The sequence below is a fragment of the Scyliorhinus canicula genome, chromosome 20 (assembly GCF_902713615.1).
Source record: "Scyliorhinus canicula chromosome 20, sScyCan1.1, whole genome shotgun sequence".
NCBI lineage: Eukaryota > Metazoa > Chordata > Chondrichthyes > Carcharhiniformes > Scyliorhinidae > Scyliorhinus > Scyliorhinus canicula.
In genome coordinates, this window is record NC_052165.1 from 87,784,150 (window position 1) to 87,801,739 (window position 17,590).

At 45.9% G+C, this 17,590-nt stretch overlaps 1 protein-coding gene across 12 annotated transcripts in view; it reads right to left on the reverse strand.

Annotated features, from left to right (window-relative positions):
• Positions 1-2,587: 2,587 nt before the first annotated feature.
• The window catches only part of LOC119954976 (NACHT, LRR and PYD domains-containing protein 3-like), a 128,414-nt gene continuing 113,411 nt past the window's right edge, over positions 2,588-17,590 (reverse strand). For all 12 annotated transcript variants that reach the window (XM_038780747.1, XM_038780740.1, XM_038780750.1 and 9 more), the window contains 2 exons: positions 9,792-9,959; positions 2,588-3,750 (listed from right to left, as the gene is read on the reverse strand). In XM_038780747.1, coding sequence (XP_038636675.1) covers positions 3,654-3,750; positions 9,792-9,959 — 265 coding nt within the window. In that variant the 3' untranslated portion in view covers positions 2,588-3,653. The remainder of the gene's footprint in view (positions 3,751-9,791; positions 9,960-17,590) is intronic.

Below are 17,590 nucleotides of genomic sequence, written 5' to 3' on the forward strand. Positions count from 1 at the left end.
TTGTGATTAATTTGACATTTCGGAATTGTAATTTTACATTACACCATAGAGTCTATGGCTGATCAGTTAGCCTGCGGTCTCAAGTGATATCTAATACCACATCATCTTTCAATTTCTGCACCACCACCAAAATGGACCCCATCAGTCTCGCGGCAGACATGGACGAATTCATCAGGCGAATGAGGCTCCGGGAATTCTTCCACAGACCCCAAGAGGACAACAGCGAACACAAGGAGATGACCAATGAACCGGAACAGCAGACCGAGAGATCTGCGGTGCGGCAACCAAAGAGGAAAGCCTCCGGAATGCCACTGCCCTAGACTCGACATGTATACTAAAGCCGTCAGGAGTCGTGTCAATGCCAGATTCATCAGTTGCATTCACAAGACAGCCCCGAACGTTACCCAAGCACAACGCAACACCATCCGCACTCTCAAGACCAAAAGCAACATTGTCATTAAACCAGCAGAAAAAAGGAGGGGCCACCGTCATACTGAACAGAACAGACTACTGCAAAGAAGTATACCGACAACTCAACAACCAGGAACACTACAGACAGTTACCCGCAGATACAACCAAGGAACACATCCGTCAACTCAACAGACTGATCAAGACCTTGGATTCAGACCTTCAGAGCACCCTATGTGCTCTCATACGATGCTCCCCGCATTGGAGAATTCTACTGTCTCCCGAAAATACACAAGGCCAACATACCAGGCCGTCCTATTGTTTCAGGCAATGGGACCCTGTGTGAGAACCTCTCTGGCTACATCAAGGGCATCTTGAAACCAAACGTACAAGGTACGCCCAGCTTCTGTCGCGGCACGACGGACTTCCTGCAGAAACTCAGCACTCATGGACCAGTTGAACCAGGAACATTCCCAGTCACAATGGATGTCTCGGCACTCTACACCAGCATCCCCCATAACGACGGCATTGCTGCAACAGTCTCAGTACTCAACACCGATAACTTCCAATCTCCAGACGCAATTCTGCAACTCATCCGCTTCATTCTGGATCACAACGTCTTCACCTTCGACAACAAGTTCTTCATCCAGACACACGGAATAGCCATGGGGACCAAATGTGCACCTCAATATGCCAACACCTTCATGCACAAGTTTGAACAGGACTTCCTCACTGCACAGGACTTTCAACCAAAGTTATACACCAGATAGATCGACAACATTTTTTTCCTTTGGACCCATGGCGAAGAATCACTGAAATGACTACACAATGACATCAATAAGTTCCATCTCACCATCAGATTTACCATGTACTACTCTCCAAAATCATTTGCATTCTTGGACACACTCATCTCCATCAAGTACGGTCACCTCGGCACTTCACTTTCCCACAAGCCCACAGATAACCTCACGATGCTCCACTTCTCCAGCTTCCACCTCAAACACATTAAATAAGCCATCCCCTATGGACACGCCCTCCGTATACACAGGATCTGCTCAGACGAGGAGCATAACAGACGCTGAAAGATGCCCTCGTAGGAACAGGATATGGCGCTCAACGCATCGATCGACAGTTCCAACGCGCCACAGCAATAAACCGCACCGACCTTATCAGAAGACAAACACGGGACACAACCGACAGAGCACCCTTCGTCGTCTAGTACCTTCCTGGAGCGGAGAAACTACGACATCTTCTTCTGAGCCTTCAACACCTTCAATGAAGATGAACATCTTGCCACGGTCATCCCCACTACTTGCCTTCAAACAACCGCGCAACCTCAAACAAACCATTGTTTGCAGCAAACTACCCAGCCTTCAGAACAGCAACCATGACACCACACAACCCTGCCATGGCAATCTCTGCAAGACGTGCTAGATCATTGACATGGATACCACCATTACACGTGAGAACACCACCCACCAGGTACTCGGTACATACTCGTGCGACTCGGCCAACGTTGTCTACCTCATACGCTGCAAGAAAGGATGTCCCGAAGCGTGGTACATTGGTGGGACCATGCAGACGCTGCGACAATGAATGAACGGGCATCACGCGACAATCACCAGGCAGGAATGTTCCCTTCCTGTCTAGGAACACTTCAGCAGTCAAGGGCATTCAGCCTCTGATCTCCAGGTAAGCATTCGCCAAATCGGCCTTGAGGACGCGCGACAACGCAGAATTGCTGAGCAAAAAATAATAGCCTAGTTCCGCACACGTGTGCGGCCTCACCGGGATTCATGTCGCATTACATTCACCCCCCACAATCTGGCCTGGGCTTGCTAAATCCTACCAACCGTCCTGGCTTGAGACAATTCACACCTCTTTAACCTAGGTTTACCTCTATCTCTGGATCTGTAAAGACTTGATTACCTACAAATGCTTGCATTCCAAGCATTTTCTGGCATCTTTGAATTTGTCTATATATATGTTTCTGGAACATACCTCTTAATTCACCTGAGAAAGAAGCTGTGCTCCGAAAGCTGTTGTTTGAAACAAACCTGTTGGACTTTAACCTGGTGTTGTATGACTTCTTACTGTGACCATCTTTCTTGTGCGAGCTTGTTTTCTAATCTGGTCATTGCTGTTTACAAATTATTGATTCCTATTCTTGATTTTTGAACTCTGGTAAATGCAGTGAAATTTCACCATTTATTACACAAGAGGAGAGAATAAACAAACTGTATATGTTGGAGAATGTAAAATAAATCAGGAAATAATGTAATGTCAAGCAGGTCCATCAGTATGTGGAAAATATTATCAATACAACAGAGTTACATCATAAGGAACATGACCCAGAACATCAAAGAATCTTCTCTTTGTTTAAATGCTAATGATTCTGCTCTGTGTTTAGACCACAGTCCATGCATTAGTCCCCCAGTCATTCAGATAGCGGGTTCCTGCATGGATCCTGCCCATTTACGGCAGTGTAGATGACACTGGGTCACTCAATTGCACAACTTGTTACTCTTTGAGCAGGTGAATGAAGTTATCAGGTCAAGTCCTTTGACGCACTCTGGTCCCATGTGTCATTCCAGCTGTTTAGAAACTCACCCTTCAGTATGCAACGGACAGCAATATCCACAGGGCAGAATCTGTGTCAAACACTTTGTTTCAACAACTGTTGTTTTCTTACTGAGGGAATCAGGAAAGCTTTGATACTTTCAGTCCAATTCCCCAGTTACAGAATCCATTGGAATCTCCACAATAGGATACTCTCCCTGGTCATCCTATACATGGTCATCCTATACAATCAGTGTTTGACCCTATTGGACGGTGTAGTCCATCCCAGCTGAACAGACCTTGTTCCCATTTTGAATGCAAACAGCTTCACCTCCCAGCAGGGTCATTGTGCACTGATACAGAGCAGGAACCCTGGGTACGTTACCGCCAAACCCAGGAAAACGTAGCATGATTATCAATGTCCCACTCCAGCCCAGATTGAGCCCCACCCGAGCTCTTCCTTTTATACATTTGCCCAGCGCTCGTTTGGGAAGATTCAGCCCCGGATATCCTGCAGAATCAGCTCTGTGAGGCTGGCTGGCTGAGTCTCCTGATCCTGTCGCTGAGCCACTGATGCACAATGGGGGATGACACTCACTCAGTTGAAAAGTAGGAAGCAGCCAATTGGATTTCAACCTGTTGCGGGTCCGTTTAAAGGGGAGGGACAGAGAATAAGACAATAATGTTCAGAAAATCTTCACTACCACAGTCAGTCCTGGTCTACATTTCTGCAGTGCCTCTAGGTGTCTTGTACCATTTGGTCTGAACTTATTTCCCCACAGTCTGAAACAGATTAAAAATGAAACAGGAAATAAACATATTGAACAACAGTGTTGATAACAGGGGACTAGTGTTAATGGATACAATTGTCTGGTTGCTGGCTCATCGGAGACCAGACATACGACTGAAGATGGGCATCACTATACTGTTACTATTAGACAACCTGCCGCGTCGCTTTCGATTGATGTTTTTATTTCCCATTTTATTCCTTTTAGTATTACTGGACCTTCCCTCAGTCACTGTACCTTGTACTGTCGCCCTTTTTGATTTTTGACTATGGTTTCTCTGCCTTACACTTTCCCCCTGACTGCCTTTTGTTTCTGTCCCTGTTTTACTCCCTTCTGACTTCCTGCATCGGTTCCCAGCCCCCTACCACATTAGTTTAAACACTCCCCAACCGCTATAGTAAATAGCCCTCCCAGGACATCAATTCCAGTCTTGCTCAGGTGTAATCGCTCCAGTTTGTACACGTCCCACCTCCTCCAGAACCTGGTCTATTACCTGGCTAACTCCATAACGGAGTCTCCCAATTAGCCCCCACTAACCAGCATTCTGCACCTCCCACAATTCGATTAATCTCAACTCCCTGCAAACATCCCACCATCCCAATTACCTCCTTCTCCCACTACCCATTTAAACCAATCTGACCAAACCTCCCAACTTGACTACACCCAACTAAACATCCCCTGACCTGACTATGCCTTTGAAGAGAAAGGGGAAGCGACAGGGAGTAGGGAGTTAAATGGAAGGATAGGCAGCAAGTTGGCATGTGTGCAGGTGGGTTTAAGTTCAAGGCAGACTAGGAATGAAGCAAAAAGGAAGGATAACTTAGGACATCGCATGATGTCCAATTTCTCTAATAATGATAAGAAAGTCAGCATTAAGGCATTTTACCTGAATGCTCGTAGCATTCGTAACAAAGTTGATGAATTACCAGCACAAATCATAGCGAATGAATATGACTTCATTACGGTAGCCATTACGGAGACATGGTTGCAGGATGGTCATGACTGGGAGTTAAATATCCAGGGGTACCAGACGTTTCGGAGGGATAGGCAGGTATGTAAGGGAGGTGGAGTAGCACTAATAATCAAGAGCGACATCAGGGTGGCATTGAGGGATGATATAGGTTCTATGGGGAATGAGGTTGAATCCATTTGGGTAGAAATTAGAAATTCTAAGAAGAAAAAGACACTGATAGGCGTAGTTTATAGGCCACCAAATAATAGTATCACACTGGGACGGGCAGTAAATGAGGAGATAACTAATGCCTGTGAAAAGGGTACAGCAGTTATCATGGGAGATTTTAATCTGCATGTAGATTGGTCAAATCAGCTCGGTCAGGGTAGCCTTGAAGAGGAGTTCGTTGAATGTATCCGGGATAGTTTTCTGGAACAATATGTAATGGAACCGACGAGAGAGCAAGCTATCCTAGATCTGGTCCTGTGTAATGAGGCAGGACTAATTAATGACCTCATCGTTAAGGATCCTCTTGGGAGGAGTGATCACAGCATGGTTGAATTTAGTATACAGATGGAGAGTGTGATGATAGAATCCAATACTAGGGTCCTATGCTTGAACAAAGGGGACTACGATAGAATGAGGAAGGACTTTGCTAAAGTAGACTGGAAACAAATATTTTATGGGAGGACAGTTGAGGAGCAGTGGAGTACTTTCAAAGAAATCTTTCATAGTGCTCAACAAAAGTATATTCCAGTGAGGAGGAAGAATTGTAAGAAAAGAGGTAATCTACCATGGGTCTAAGGAGATACATGAGGCTGTCACATTGAAAGAGAAGGCTTACAAAGTGGCCAAGATCAGCGGGAAACTAGAAGATTGGGAAAACTTTAAAGGTCAGCAGAAAGCCACGAAAAGAGTCATAAAGAAAAGTAAGATAGAACACGAAAAAAAACTGGCACAGAATATAAGGACAGAATACAAAAGGTTTTATAATTATATAAAACTAAAAAGAGTGGCTAAAGTAAACATTGGTCCTATAGAGGATGAGAGTGGTCATTTAGTTATGGGATATGATGAAATGGCGGAGGCATTGAACTAATATTATGTATCGGTCTTCACAGTGGAGGACACTAATAACATGCCAGCAATTGACCGAGAGAAGAAGGTAGGTGAGGACCTGGAAACCATTACTATCACGAAAGAGCAAGTGTTGGGCAAGCTAATGGAGCTCAAGATAGATAAGTCTCCTGGCCCTGATGGAATGCATCCCAGGGTGCTGAAAGAGCTGGCTGGAGTAATAGCAGACGCACTGGCGGTAATTTTCCAAAATTCACTGAACACTGGGGCAGTCCCAGAGGATTGGAAAACAGCAAATGTGACGCCACTGTTTAAAAAGGGAAGTAGACAAAAGATGGGGAATTATAGACCGGTTAGCTTAACCTCTGTGGTGGGGAAGATGCTTGAGTCTATTATCAAGAAAGAGATAGGAGGGCACCTCGATAGAAATTGTCCCATTGAACGGACGCAGCATGGATTCATGAAGGGCAGGTCATGCTTGACAAATCTCTTTGAATTCTATGAAGAAATTTCGAGCAAGGTAGACCAGTGGATGTGGTGTACCTAGATTTCCAAAAGGCCTTTGACAAGGTACCGCACAAGAGACTGCTGCATAAGATAAGGATGCATGGTGTTAAGGGAAGAGTACTACCATGGATAGAGGATTGGTTGTCTAACAGGAAACAAAGAGTGGGAATAAATGAGTGCTATTCTGGCTGGCAATCAGTGACGAGTGCTGTGCCTCAGGGATCGGTGTTGGGACCACAATTATTTACAATTTATATAGACGATTTAGAGTTGGGAACTACGTGTAAGGTATCCAAGTTTGCAGATGACACGATGGTGTGTGGCAGAGCAAAGTGTACTGAGGGCTGTAAAATCCTACAGAGGAACATTGACACATTGAGTGAGTGGGCAAAGGTCTGGCAGATGGGAGTATAATGTCAATAAGTGTGAGGTCGTGCATTTTGGTAGGAGTAACGATAGTACGGATTATTACGAGGATAGCAAATGTGGTCCCTTTGTTCAAGAAGGGGAGTAGAGATAACCCTGGAAAATATAGGCCGGTGAGCCTAACATCTGTGGTGGGTAAAGTCTTGGAGAGGATTATAAAAGATACGATTTATAATCATCTAGATAGGAATAATATGATTAGGGATAGTCAGCATGGTTTTGTGAAGGGTAGGTCATGCCTCACAAACCTTATCGAGTTCTTTGAGAAGGTGACTGAACAGGTGGACGAGGGTAAAGCAGTTGATGTGGTGTATATGGATTTCAGTAAAGCGTTTGATAAGGTTCCCCACGGTCGGCTATTGCAGAAAATACGGAGGCTGGGGATTGAGGGTGATTTAGAGATGTGGATCAGAAATTGGCTAGTTGAAAGAAGACAGAGAGTGGTGGTTGATGGGAAATGTTCAGAATGGAGTTCAGTTACGAGTGGCGTACCACAAGGATCTGTTCTGGGGCCGTTGCTGTTTGTCATTTTTATAAATGACCTAGAGGAGGGAGCAGAAGGATGGGTAAGTAAATTTGCAGACGACACTAAAGTCGGTGGAGTTGTAGACAGTGCGGAAGGATGTTGCAGGTTACAGAGGGACATAGATAAGCTGCAGAGCTGGGCTGAGAGGTGGCAAATGGAGTTTAATGTGGAGAAGTGTGAGGTGATTCACTTTGGAAAGAATAACAGGAATAAGGAATATTTCGCTAATGGTAAAATTCTTGGTAGTGTGGATGAGCAGAGGGATCTCGGTGTCCATGTACATAGATCCCTGAAAGTTGCCACCCAGGTTGATAGGGTTGTGAAGAAGGCCTATGGTGTGTTGGCCTTTATTGGTAGAGGGATTGAGTTCCGGAGCCATGAGGTCATGTTGCAGTTGTACAAAACTCTAGTACGGCCGCATTTAGAGTATTGCGTACAGTTCTGGTCGCCTCATTATAGGAAGGACGTGGAAGCTTTGGAACGGGTGCAGAGGAGATTTACCAGGATGTTGCCTGGTATGGAGGGAAAATCTTATGAGGAAAGGCTGATGGACTTGAGGTTGTTTTCGTTAGAGAGAAGAAGGTTAAGAGGTGACCTAATAGAGGCATACAAAATGATCAGAGGGTTAGATAGGGTGGACAGCGAGAGCCTTCTCCCGCGGATGGAGGTGGCTATCACGAGGGGACATAGCCTTAAATTGAGGGGTAATAGATATAGGACAGAGGTCAGAGGTGGGTTTTTTACGCAGAGTGGTGAGGCCGTGGAATGCCCTACCTGCAACAGTAGTGAACTCGCCAACATTGAGGGCATTTAAAAGTTTATTGGATAAGCATATGGATGATAAGGGCATAGTGTAGGTTAGATGGCCTTTAGTTTATTTCCATGTCGGTGCAACATTGAGGGCCGAAGGGCCTGTACTGCGCTGTATCGTTCTATGTTCTATGTACTTAAATGGTAAAAAGCTGCAGCATGCTGCTATGCAGAGGAACCCGAGTGCACTTGTGCATGAGTCACAGAAGGTTGGTCTGCATGTGCAACAAGTAATTAGGAAGGCAAATGGAATTTTGTCCTTCATTGCGAAGGGGATTGTGTTTAAAAGTAGAGAGGTAATGTTGCAGTTGTACAAGGTGCTGGTGAGGCCACACCTGGAGTAGTGTGTGCAGTTTTGGTCTCCACACTTGAGAAAGGATGTGCTAGCACTGGAGGGGTTGCAGAGGAGGTTGACTAGGCTGATTCCGGAGTTGAGGGGGTTATCGTATGAGGAGAGGCTGAGTAGATTGGGATTATATTCACTGTAATTCAGAAGGTTGAGGGGGGATCTAATAGAAACATATAAAATTTTGAAGGGAATGGATAAGATAGAAGTAGAAAGGATGTTTCCACTGGTAGGTGAAAGTAGGACAAGAGGGCATAGCCTCAAAATTAGGGGGAGCAGATTTAGGACTGAATCAAGGAGGAACTTCTTCACTCAGAGGGTGGTTAAAGTATGGAATTCCCTACCGAAAGGAGTAGTAGACGCTGCTTCATTGAATATATTTAAAGATAGAGTATATGTTTTTTTGAAAAATAAGGGAATTACGGGATATGGCGAGAATGTGGGTAAGTGGTTCTGAGACCACAAAAAGATCAGCCATGATCTTATAGAATGGCGGAGCAGGCTCGAAGGGTCGGACGGTCTACTTCTACTCCTAGTTCTTATGACTCCAGACTTTCCCCAACTTTACTTTACTTATGAACCTCAAACCACCCCATCACGCAAACAGTCTGACCCCCCAACTACATGACCAACACCCAACTACCATTTGAATCCCCGACTAACCCCCTCCAACTGAACACTGACTACTATCTGGCCACTTCCATAATATCCAGAACTATTCCTCCAACCTCTCCCCAGGTCACCACTAACCATTCATCCACCTACAAACCAACTTCACCATCAACTAACATTAATAAAGTGACTGGACCTTTAACCTTATCATATAGCAGCTGATGCTGTAACAGGGTATGCGTGCTCCCTGTTCCCGACTCTACTCTGCTCTGCTCCGATGCAGCTCGCTGGGGTCACTGCATTGAAAATCAGGGACGAAATACGGATCATAGAATTTGCAGTGCAGAAGGAGGCCATTGGCCCGTCGAGTCTGCACTGGCTCTTGGAAACAGCACACCACTTCAGTTGACATCTCCACCCGAACCCCGTAACCCCACGAAACCCAACGGCAATTTAGCATGGCCAATCCATACTACCTGCAAATCTTTAAACTGTGGGAGGAAATTGGAGCACCCGGAGGATGATAATCTATGACACGGCAAGAACGCGCAGTTTCAACAGGCAGTGACCCAAGCTGGGAATCAAACCTGGGACTCTGGAGCTACGAAGCAACTGTGCTAATCACTGTGCTATCGTGCAGGAATTTCTTGTTGTGAAAATCATTGTGCACAGTGGTAAACTGTTCATCAATGCTGCTGCTTGGAAGATTCAGGCTAATTTATATCATAAAATGACAGTAATATTTCAATTATGACATTCAAAATGAACAGAAACACTCACCCAATCCACTCCAGACTCTTGCAGGTCTTCACCATGCGACAGAAAGCGGGAACAGATTGATCTGTAAAGAGGTTTAATTCCAGGGCAAGATCCTTCAGTGACCGGTTTGTACTGAGAGCGGTGGCAAGATCCTTGGCACAAGAATCGGTGAGCTCATTATCATATAGACTGGGGATCAGGAAGAGACAAAATGTAATGAATTAGGGTAAATCTGCAGCATTTCAAAGAACGTTTTTAGTGACCCAGCTTGGGCCACTGTCTGTGCGGAGTCTGCATGTTCTCCCCGTGTGTGTGTGTGTTTCCTCCGGGTGCTCCGGTTTCCTCCCACAGTCCAAAGATATGCATGTTAGGTGGATTGGTCAAGCTAAATTGCCCTTAGTGTTCAAAAAGGTGGGGTGCTCTCTCCGGGGGCTGGTGCGGACTCCATGGGGGGGGGGGGGGGGGGGGGGAGTGGCCTCCTTCTACACTGTAAATTCTATGAATTACTCCCCAATCACTGTTGCTTCTCTATAGATGCTCCACCCGTCAGCTCGGGCTTGGAGGAAGGTCCTCTTTCCTCAGGATGTGGGGAGAAGATCATCCCATCGATCCAATATGTCTGGATGGAGATCGTCAGGAGATGAGCAGGTGTGAGACATGTGGTTGCAGTGTGGCAAATAGATCAATGTCCTGATGTGCTTTAGCAGTGTGAATGTAGTACAGCCTGATATGTGAACAAAGATCTAAATTAAATTGTAGAAAGAGCATCTCCACCCAGTCACTGGCAATGCAAAGGCAGCAGCATTGGCTCTCAGAGCCATATCGGCTGACACCAGCACAGGCGAGAAAGGGTTTCACCAACATTGTCACATGGGGGTGGCACATTTCAAATTGTTTTCTCAATCAAGGTGTCGATAGCAAATTTCAGAACAATAAAGATTGACACAGCATGAATTTCAACTTGTTGAGCGAAAAAAGTAACAAAGATGAATGTTAGAATTTAATACTCATCAATCACAAATTGTTTCTCTCCAGCATTTGCTGCAGATCAGTTCAAAAACCTATCAGCGGCATATATGGGAAAAACGGCCTGTAATTGGAGGAGCAGCACCGTGCAGATTCTTCCATTCAAACTTAACTTTTTGATTAATATTTTGAAAATGAGCTCTGTGGGCTACATAGAGGGGCTTCGAGGGCCACATTTGGATCTTGGTCTGCACGTTGGACAACCCAGGGCTATACCATGTGTTTGATGGGTGAGTAACAATTGAAATCTCTGTGCTTGGAAAGAGAGCAAACACCGGTGAATGAGGATTGTGTGTCGGAAGTGACGGGGGGGGGGGACCAGACAGGATTCGTAAAAGGGAGGCACATGTCGACCAATATCAGGCGCCTGTCAAATGTTCTAATGAGGGACAAAATGTGGAGGAGGCGGTCGCGATGGACGAGGTGAAGGCCTTTGTTTGAGTGGAGTGAGAGTATTTGTGGGAGGTAAAGGGACGGTTTGGTTGGGCAGGGGTTTGTAGATTTGACTCGATTGTTATACCGGGCATTGGTGGCAAGTGTTAGAGCGATTCGGGCGAGCTCGGGGTACTGTAGGTTGTACCGGGGACAAGGCAGGAATGCCCACTCTCTCCGTTGCTTTTTGCCTTGGCAATAGAGCCACTAGCGATGGTGCTTCAAGCGTCTGGGGGTCGGAAAGGTATTGTGCTGGTGGGGCAGGGGTGGCGGTGGAGCATAGGGTGCCCCTTTATGCAGGTGAACTGTTATTGTATATGTCGGAACCATTGGATAGCATAGGGGACGTTATGGACATTTTCGTGAAATACGGCCATTTTTCGGGATACAAATTAAACATGGCAAATAGTGAGTTCTTTCCGATTCAGGTGAGGGGGCATGAGAAGAGGCTGGGCAAGCTGCCGTTTAAGGTAGTGGAGTCAAGTTTTAGGTACCTAAATATTCAGGTGGCGAAGGGGTGGGAGCAATTACACAAGCTGAATCTGGCTCGGTTGATGGGGAATTTAAAGGGGAATTTAAAAGGTAGGATATACTTCCATTGTCATTGGTGGGGCGGGTGCAGTCCGTAAAGACAACTGTGCTCGCAAGGTTTTTGTTTGCATTCCAGAACGTTCCAATTTCTATTCCCAAGGCCTTTTTCAAAAAGGTTAATGCGTTGATACTGCGATTTGTGTGGGAAGGAAAGGCCCTTCAGGTAAAGAAGGTGCTGTTGGAGCAGGAGCGAGGGGGTGGCAGCATGCGCTTGCCAGATTTAACAAATTACTTTTGGGTTGAAACTATAGCCATGTTAAGGAGTGGCTAGTGGGGGAGAGGTCGGTTTGGGAGCGGATGGACGCAGCCTCTTGTAAAGGTACTAGTTTGGGAGCCTTGTTGACGACGCCTCTGCCGTGCTCAACGGTCAGATACTCCACTAGTCCGGTAGTAGCTGCGGCCCTGAGGGTGTGGGGACAGTGGCGGCAGCACCTGAGGCTTGAGGGGGGCCGCGGCTTGGACTTCGATCTGTGGGAATGACATGTTCGCTCCAGGGGAACTGGATGGGGGGGTTTCAGGGTTGGCGGCGGGCGGGTGTTTTTGAGGTTCGTTTGTGGAGGGCAGCTTCCCGAGTTTGGAAGGACTGGCGGAGGAGTAGGCGTTGTCCAGCTGAAATGGGTTGAGATATTTACAGGTACAGAACTATGTGAGAAAGCAGGTGCGTACTTTCCTAATCTGCCTACCCTGGGGTTGCAGGGCAAGGTGCTGTCGAGAAAGGGCTTTGGAGAGGCAGGGTGCCAGAGATATATAAAGAATTGATGGATTGGCAGGGTGCCACGATACGAGTAGTTAAGGGAAAGTGGGAGGAGGAGCTAGGTGGGGCGAGCTGGAGGCTGGGTTTTGGTAGGAAGCTTTTAGAAGGATAAATGAGTCCTCCTCGTGTGCCTGGTTGAGTCTGATCCAATTTAAGGTAGTCCATAGGGCGCATATGACGATAGCTAGAATAAGTAGGTTCTTTGAGGGGGTGGAGGATAGGTGTGGGCAGTGTGCGGAGAGGGGGGGGGGGGGGGGGGCGGGGTAGGGAGAGTGAGAGAGAGAGATCATGATCACATGTTTTGGGCCTGCCCAAAATTGTAGGGATCTTGGCGGGGATTCGCTGGTGTGTTGTCGAAGGTACTGAGGGTGAAGGTGGCCCAGAGTCTCGAATTGGCAGTGTTTGAAGTGTGGGAAGATCCAGGAGGTGAGAGGCCGTCGTCTGGCCTTTGCTTCTCTGATAGCCTGGAGACAAATCCAGTTGGGATGGTGGAACTCGGAGCCTCCGAAGCTGGGGATATGGATGAGCGACCTCACATGATTTCCTTAGGCTGGAGAAAATTAAATTTGCCGTAAAAGGGGTTGATGAATGGTTACACATGGAGATGGAAATCATTCATTGACTTCTTCGAGGACAGATAAGTCAGCAGGGTAAGGGGTGGAGGGTGTTGAGGGTTATCAATAAAAAATGGAGGCAGAGAGTGTGGGAGGTATGGTTGGGAAGGCGGGTTGCAGTTGTTGGCTATTTATTGAGTATGCTGTGTTCTGTTCGTTATTTGTTGGCCATTTTGAAATCTTGGTTGTGGTTTCATTGATGTTTATTTATAAATGCGATAATAAAAATATTTTTTTTTAAATCATGTCTCTTGCACATTAAAGTAAAATATTTTGTGGTTGGCACTAAAAACTGCTTTTCCCAGAAACTGTCTTGAATACAGTCTATGAAATAGTCTTCCATTCAATCACTGCCAATTTGATTCACCCAATCGACATTAATTTGCATGCGGAGGGGCATAAATTATCAAGAACAGTCAGAATGGTTTTGTTATGTCTGACCAACTTGATTGAATTTAATCGAAGAGCTGACCAGCTGTGTATATGAGAAAAATTCCTTTTTACGTATTCTACTTGGATTTCAGCAATGCTTTGATGGGAATCTCATGGGAAACTCAGAGTGAAGGTAAGGGCCCAAAGGATCCATGGAAATTTGACAAATTGGATCCAAAATTGGTTGAGGGGTATTTTTCAGACTGGAAGCCTGAGTCCAGAGGGGACCCGAGGGATCAGTATTGGGGTCCTTGCTGTTTGTGGTTTTTATAAATGATATAGATATGAATTTAGAAGCAGTGATCAGTAAGTTTGTGGTATGGTAAATAATGGTTAGTGTATAGACGGGCTGGTCAGATGGGCTGATCAGTGGCAAATGGAACATAATCTGGATAAGTGTGAGGTGATACACTTGGGCAGGACAAACAAGGCAAGGGAATACATGATAAATGACAACACCCTGGGAAGCACCGAGGTTCAGAGGGATCTTGCTGTGCATGTACACCGGTCCCTGAAGGTAGCATAACAGATGGATACAATGGTTCAGAAGACATATGGCATACTTCCCTGTATTAGTCGAGGCACAGAGTTTAAGAGTAGGGAGGTTATGCTGGAACTGTATAACATGTTGGTTAGGCCACATTTAGAGTACAAAGAACAATACAGCACAGGAACAAGCCCTTCAGCCCTCCAAGCCTGGTCCGACTATGGTACCTGCCTAAACTAAAACCGTATGCACTTACGGAGTCTGTATCCTTCAATTCCCAACCTATTCATATATTTGTATAGATGCCCATCAAATGCCACTATTGTTGCTGTTTCCTATGCTCAGGTGACACTTTACCCTTTTGTTAGCTTCCAAAATGCTCACCATTACATTGAAAACAGATTTGTAAAAACCAAAATAATCTTAGCAATATAATATGAGTAAAGAACTTGGGACTGATGTGATGCACATTTAGCAATGACTTCCTGTTCCCTTGAAGGAGGTAACTGAATATCCTTAAAAATTCTTGTCCATCATTTAATCTGTGTGGTTGTGCAACATTTAGATCTTAATTTGGTCTGTTCTCCAAACACTTTCAATCACTTCAGAATCTCAACTATATTGACTTACTATTTGAAATTAGGTAAAATGTTTTAGTAGAATTTCTACTCTGGGTGCAATTGATAATCTGGGCACAAATTATTATTGTGCAAATTACCTTTGTATGACACTTTGGGATGTGAAATGCTCACTTAACCACGATTGCTAATTCTCCATTAACAATAGCCTTCAGCCAGAAGGCCAGAGGCGTCTGCAGTCAGTGGCTTCCATATGCCTCTGCCTTGCCCTGAGTCACCTAAAGGACAAAGTAGTGGGCAGAGCAGGACGATATACAGTCTCTCAAGCTGCGATGCCTATACCTACACCAATGTGTCACACTGCAGTGTGCCTTAAAACCAGCATTCAAGCTTGAGATGCACCAGTTGTCCAACTTCTCTTCATGGAGCCTTATCATTGAGCGTCTCGTAAAGTCAAGCTTGATGGACAATGAAAGATACAAGGAGCATCTCCATGCTTGAGCTTTTGAACTCTTGAATCTTGTGATACAGCAGAGAAGGAAACAGCCCTCCAAAACATCACAAATCAGCCAGCAACCTTGATTCTGTTGATGGCATGTCGAAATGGGCCTCAGCATGCCAGCCTCATTATTACTGGTGAGAACAGCCTTCATAACATTACCATTAATTTTGAGCTGCATATGTACAAACACACACTGAGTCATGTACAAGTAGAAGTAAATATATTAAAGAAGTGCTCAAATATGCTATATACAATGTGAAAAATGTAAACATAGTGAACCCATTAGTGCTGTAGGCGAGATAGCACCCTGCACTCTCACACACTCCTATAAAGTGTCCCGAGTGTTGCCTTGGGGGAGTGGAGGGAGGCTGCTCACTTTTTAGTCTATACGGCAGTGAGAAACTGGTGACCTGTGTGGTCGTGCTGTTGGAAATCTCCTTCAGACGGCGGCCTCTGTATGGGCAGCCGTGATCATTCACACATGTGCAGCCGATCACAGCTCTAGAGGAGGGGCTGAGGAGGTGGAGGAAGATGAAGGTACTGAGGAATTCTGGAGATTTTCACCCTCCTCGGTGACCTGCGCAGTCCTGGGTTGGTCTTCAGGCAGGGTTGATAGGACTGACTGATACACAATAATCATCCATTTCAGCAACTGCTGTGCCAATAGTGTGACTGTCTTGTTAAGCGTACCCTGCTCCTCATGTATTCCATGGATATCAGTACTAATACTGCAGCACGGTAGCACAGTGGTTAGCATAAATGCTTCACAGCTCCAGGGTCCCAGGTTCGATTCCCGGCTGGGTCACTGTGCGGAGTCTGCACGTCCTCCCCGTGTGTGCGTGGGTTTCCTCCGGGTGCTCCGGTTTCCTCCCACAGTCCAAAGATGTGCGGGTTAGGTGGATTGGCCATGCTAAATTGCCCGTAGTGTCCTAAAAAGTAAGGTTAAGGGGGGGGGGGGGGGGGGGGCGGGAGTTGTTGGGGTACGGGTATAGGGTGGATACGTGGGTTTGAATAGGGTGATCATGGCTCGGCACAACATTGAGGGCCGAAGGGCCTGTTCTGTGCTGTACTGTTCTATGTACCTACTCTTACCACCTCCCCAGGCAGCGCGTTCCATATATTTATCACCGGCTGTGTAAAAAACTTGCCTCGCACGTTTGTTCTAAACTTTTCCCCATGCACTTTAAACCTATGTCCCCTAGTACTTCACTCTACTACCCTAGGAAACAGCATCTGCTTATCCACTCTGTCCATGCCACTCATAATCTTGTAGACCTCTATCAGGTCGCCTCTCAACCTCCGTTGTTCCAATAAGAACAGACCAAGTTTATCTAACCACTCCTCATAGCTAATGCCCTCCATACCAGGCAACACCATAAAAAAACGCTTCTGAACACTCTCCAAAGCATCTGGTGGGGGGTCTGACTAGGGGGCACAGGTGTAGGTATTACCTCGGCATAGGTAAGGGCCAGGAGGTTCAGAGGTGATATGAAGAAATAACTTTTTACCCAGAGGATGGTTGGAGTATGGAATTCGCTGCCTGAAATGGCGGTGGAGGCAGAGATCCTTATATTTAAGAAATATTTAGATGTGCACTTGCGATCCCAGGGCATACAAGGCAATGGACCAAGTGCTGAAAATAGAATTAGAATGGTTGGGTGGTTGTTTCTGACTGGAGTAGACGCAATGGGCCGAAGGGCCGTTTCTGGGATGTGTGATTCTATATGACTCTATGAGTGGAAATAAAGCAAGCAGTTCAGGGTTATTACGTCAATGTACTGAGTAGCATTAGAACATATTGTCCATACAGCGCAGTACGGGCCCTTCGGCCCTCGATGTTGCGCTGACCTGTGAAACCATCTGAAGCCTATCTGACCTACACTATTCCATTTTCATCCATATGTCTATCCAGTGACCACTTAAATGCCCTTAAAGTTGGCGAGTCTACTACTGTTGCAGGCAGGGCGTTCCACACCCCTACTACTCTCTGAGTAAAGAAACTGCCTCTGACATCTGTCCTATATCTACCACCCCTCATTTTAAAGCTATGTCCCCTCGTGTTGGTCATCACCATCCGAGGAAAAAGACTCTCACTGTCCACCCTATCTAACCCTCTGACTATCTTATATGTCTCTATTAAGTCACCTCTCAGCCTTCTCCTCTCTAACGAAAACAACCTCAAGTCCCTGAGCCTTTCCTTGTAAGACCCATTGTTTAAGGGGTAAATGGAAGCAAGCGATTTTAATACTGTGTTAATGAGAAAGTGTATTTAAATGTCTTAATCTTCTTCTCTCTAACGAAAACAACCTCAAGTCCATCAGCCTTTCCTCATAAGATTTTCCTCCATACCAGGCAACATCCTGGTAAATCTCCTCTGCAACCGTTCCAAAGCTTCCACATCCTT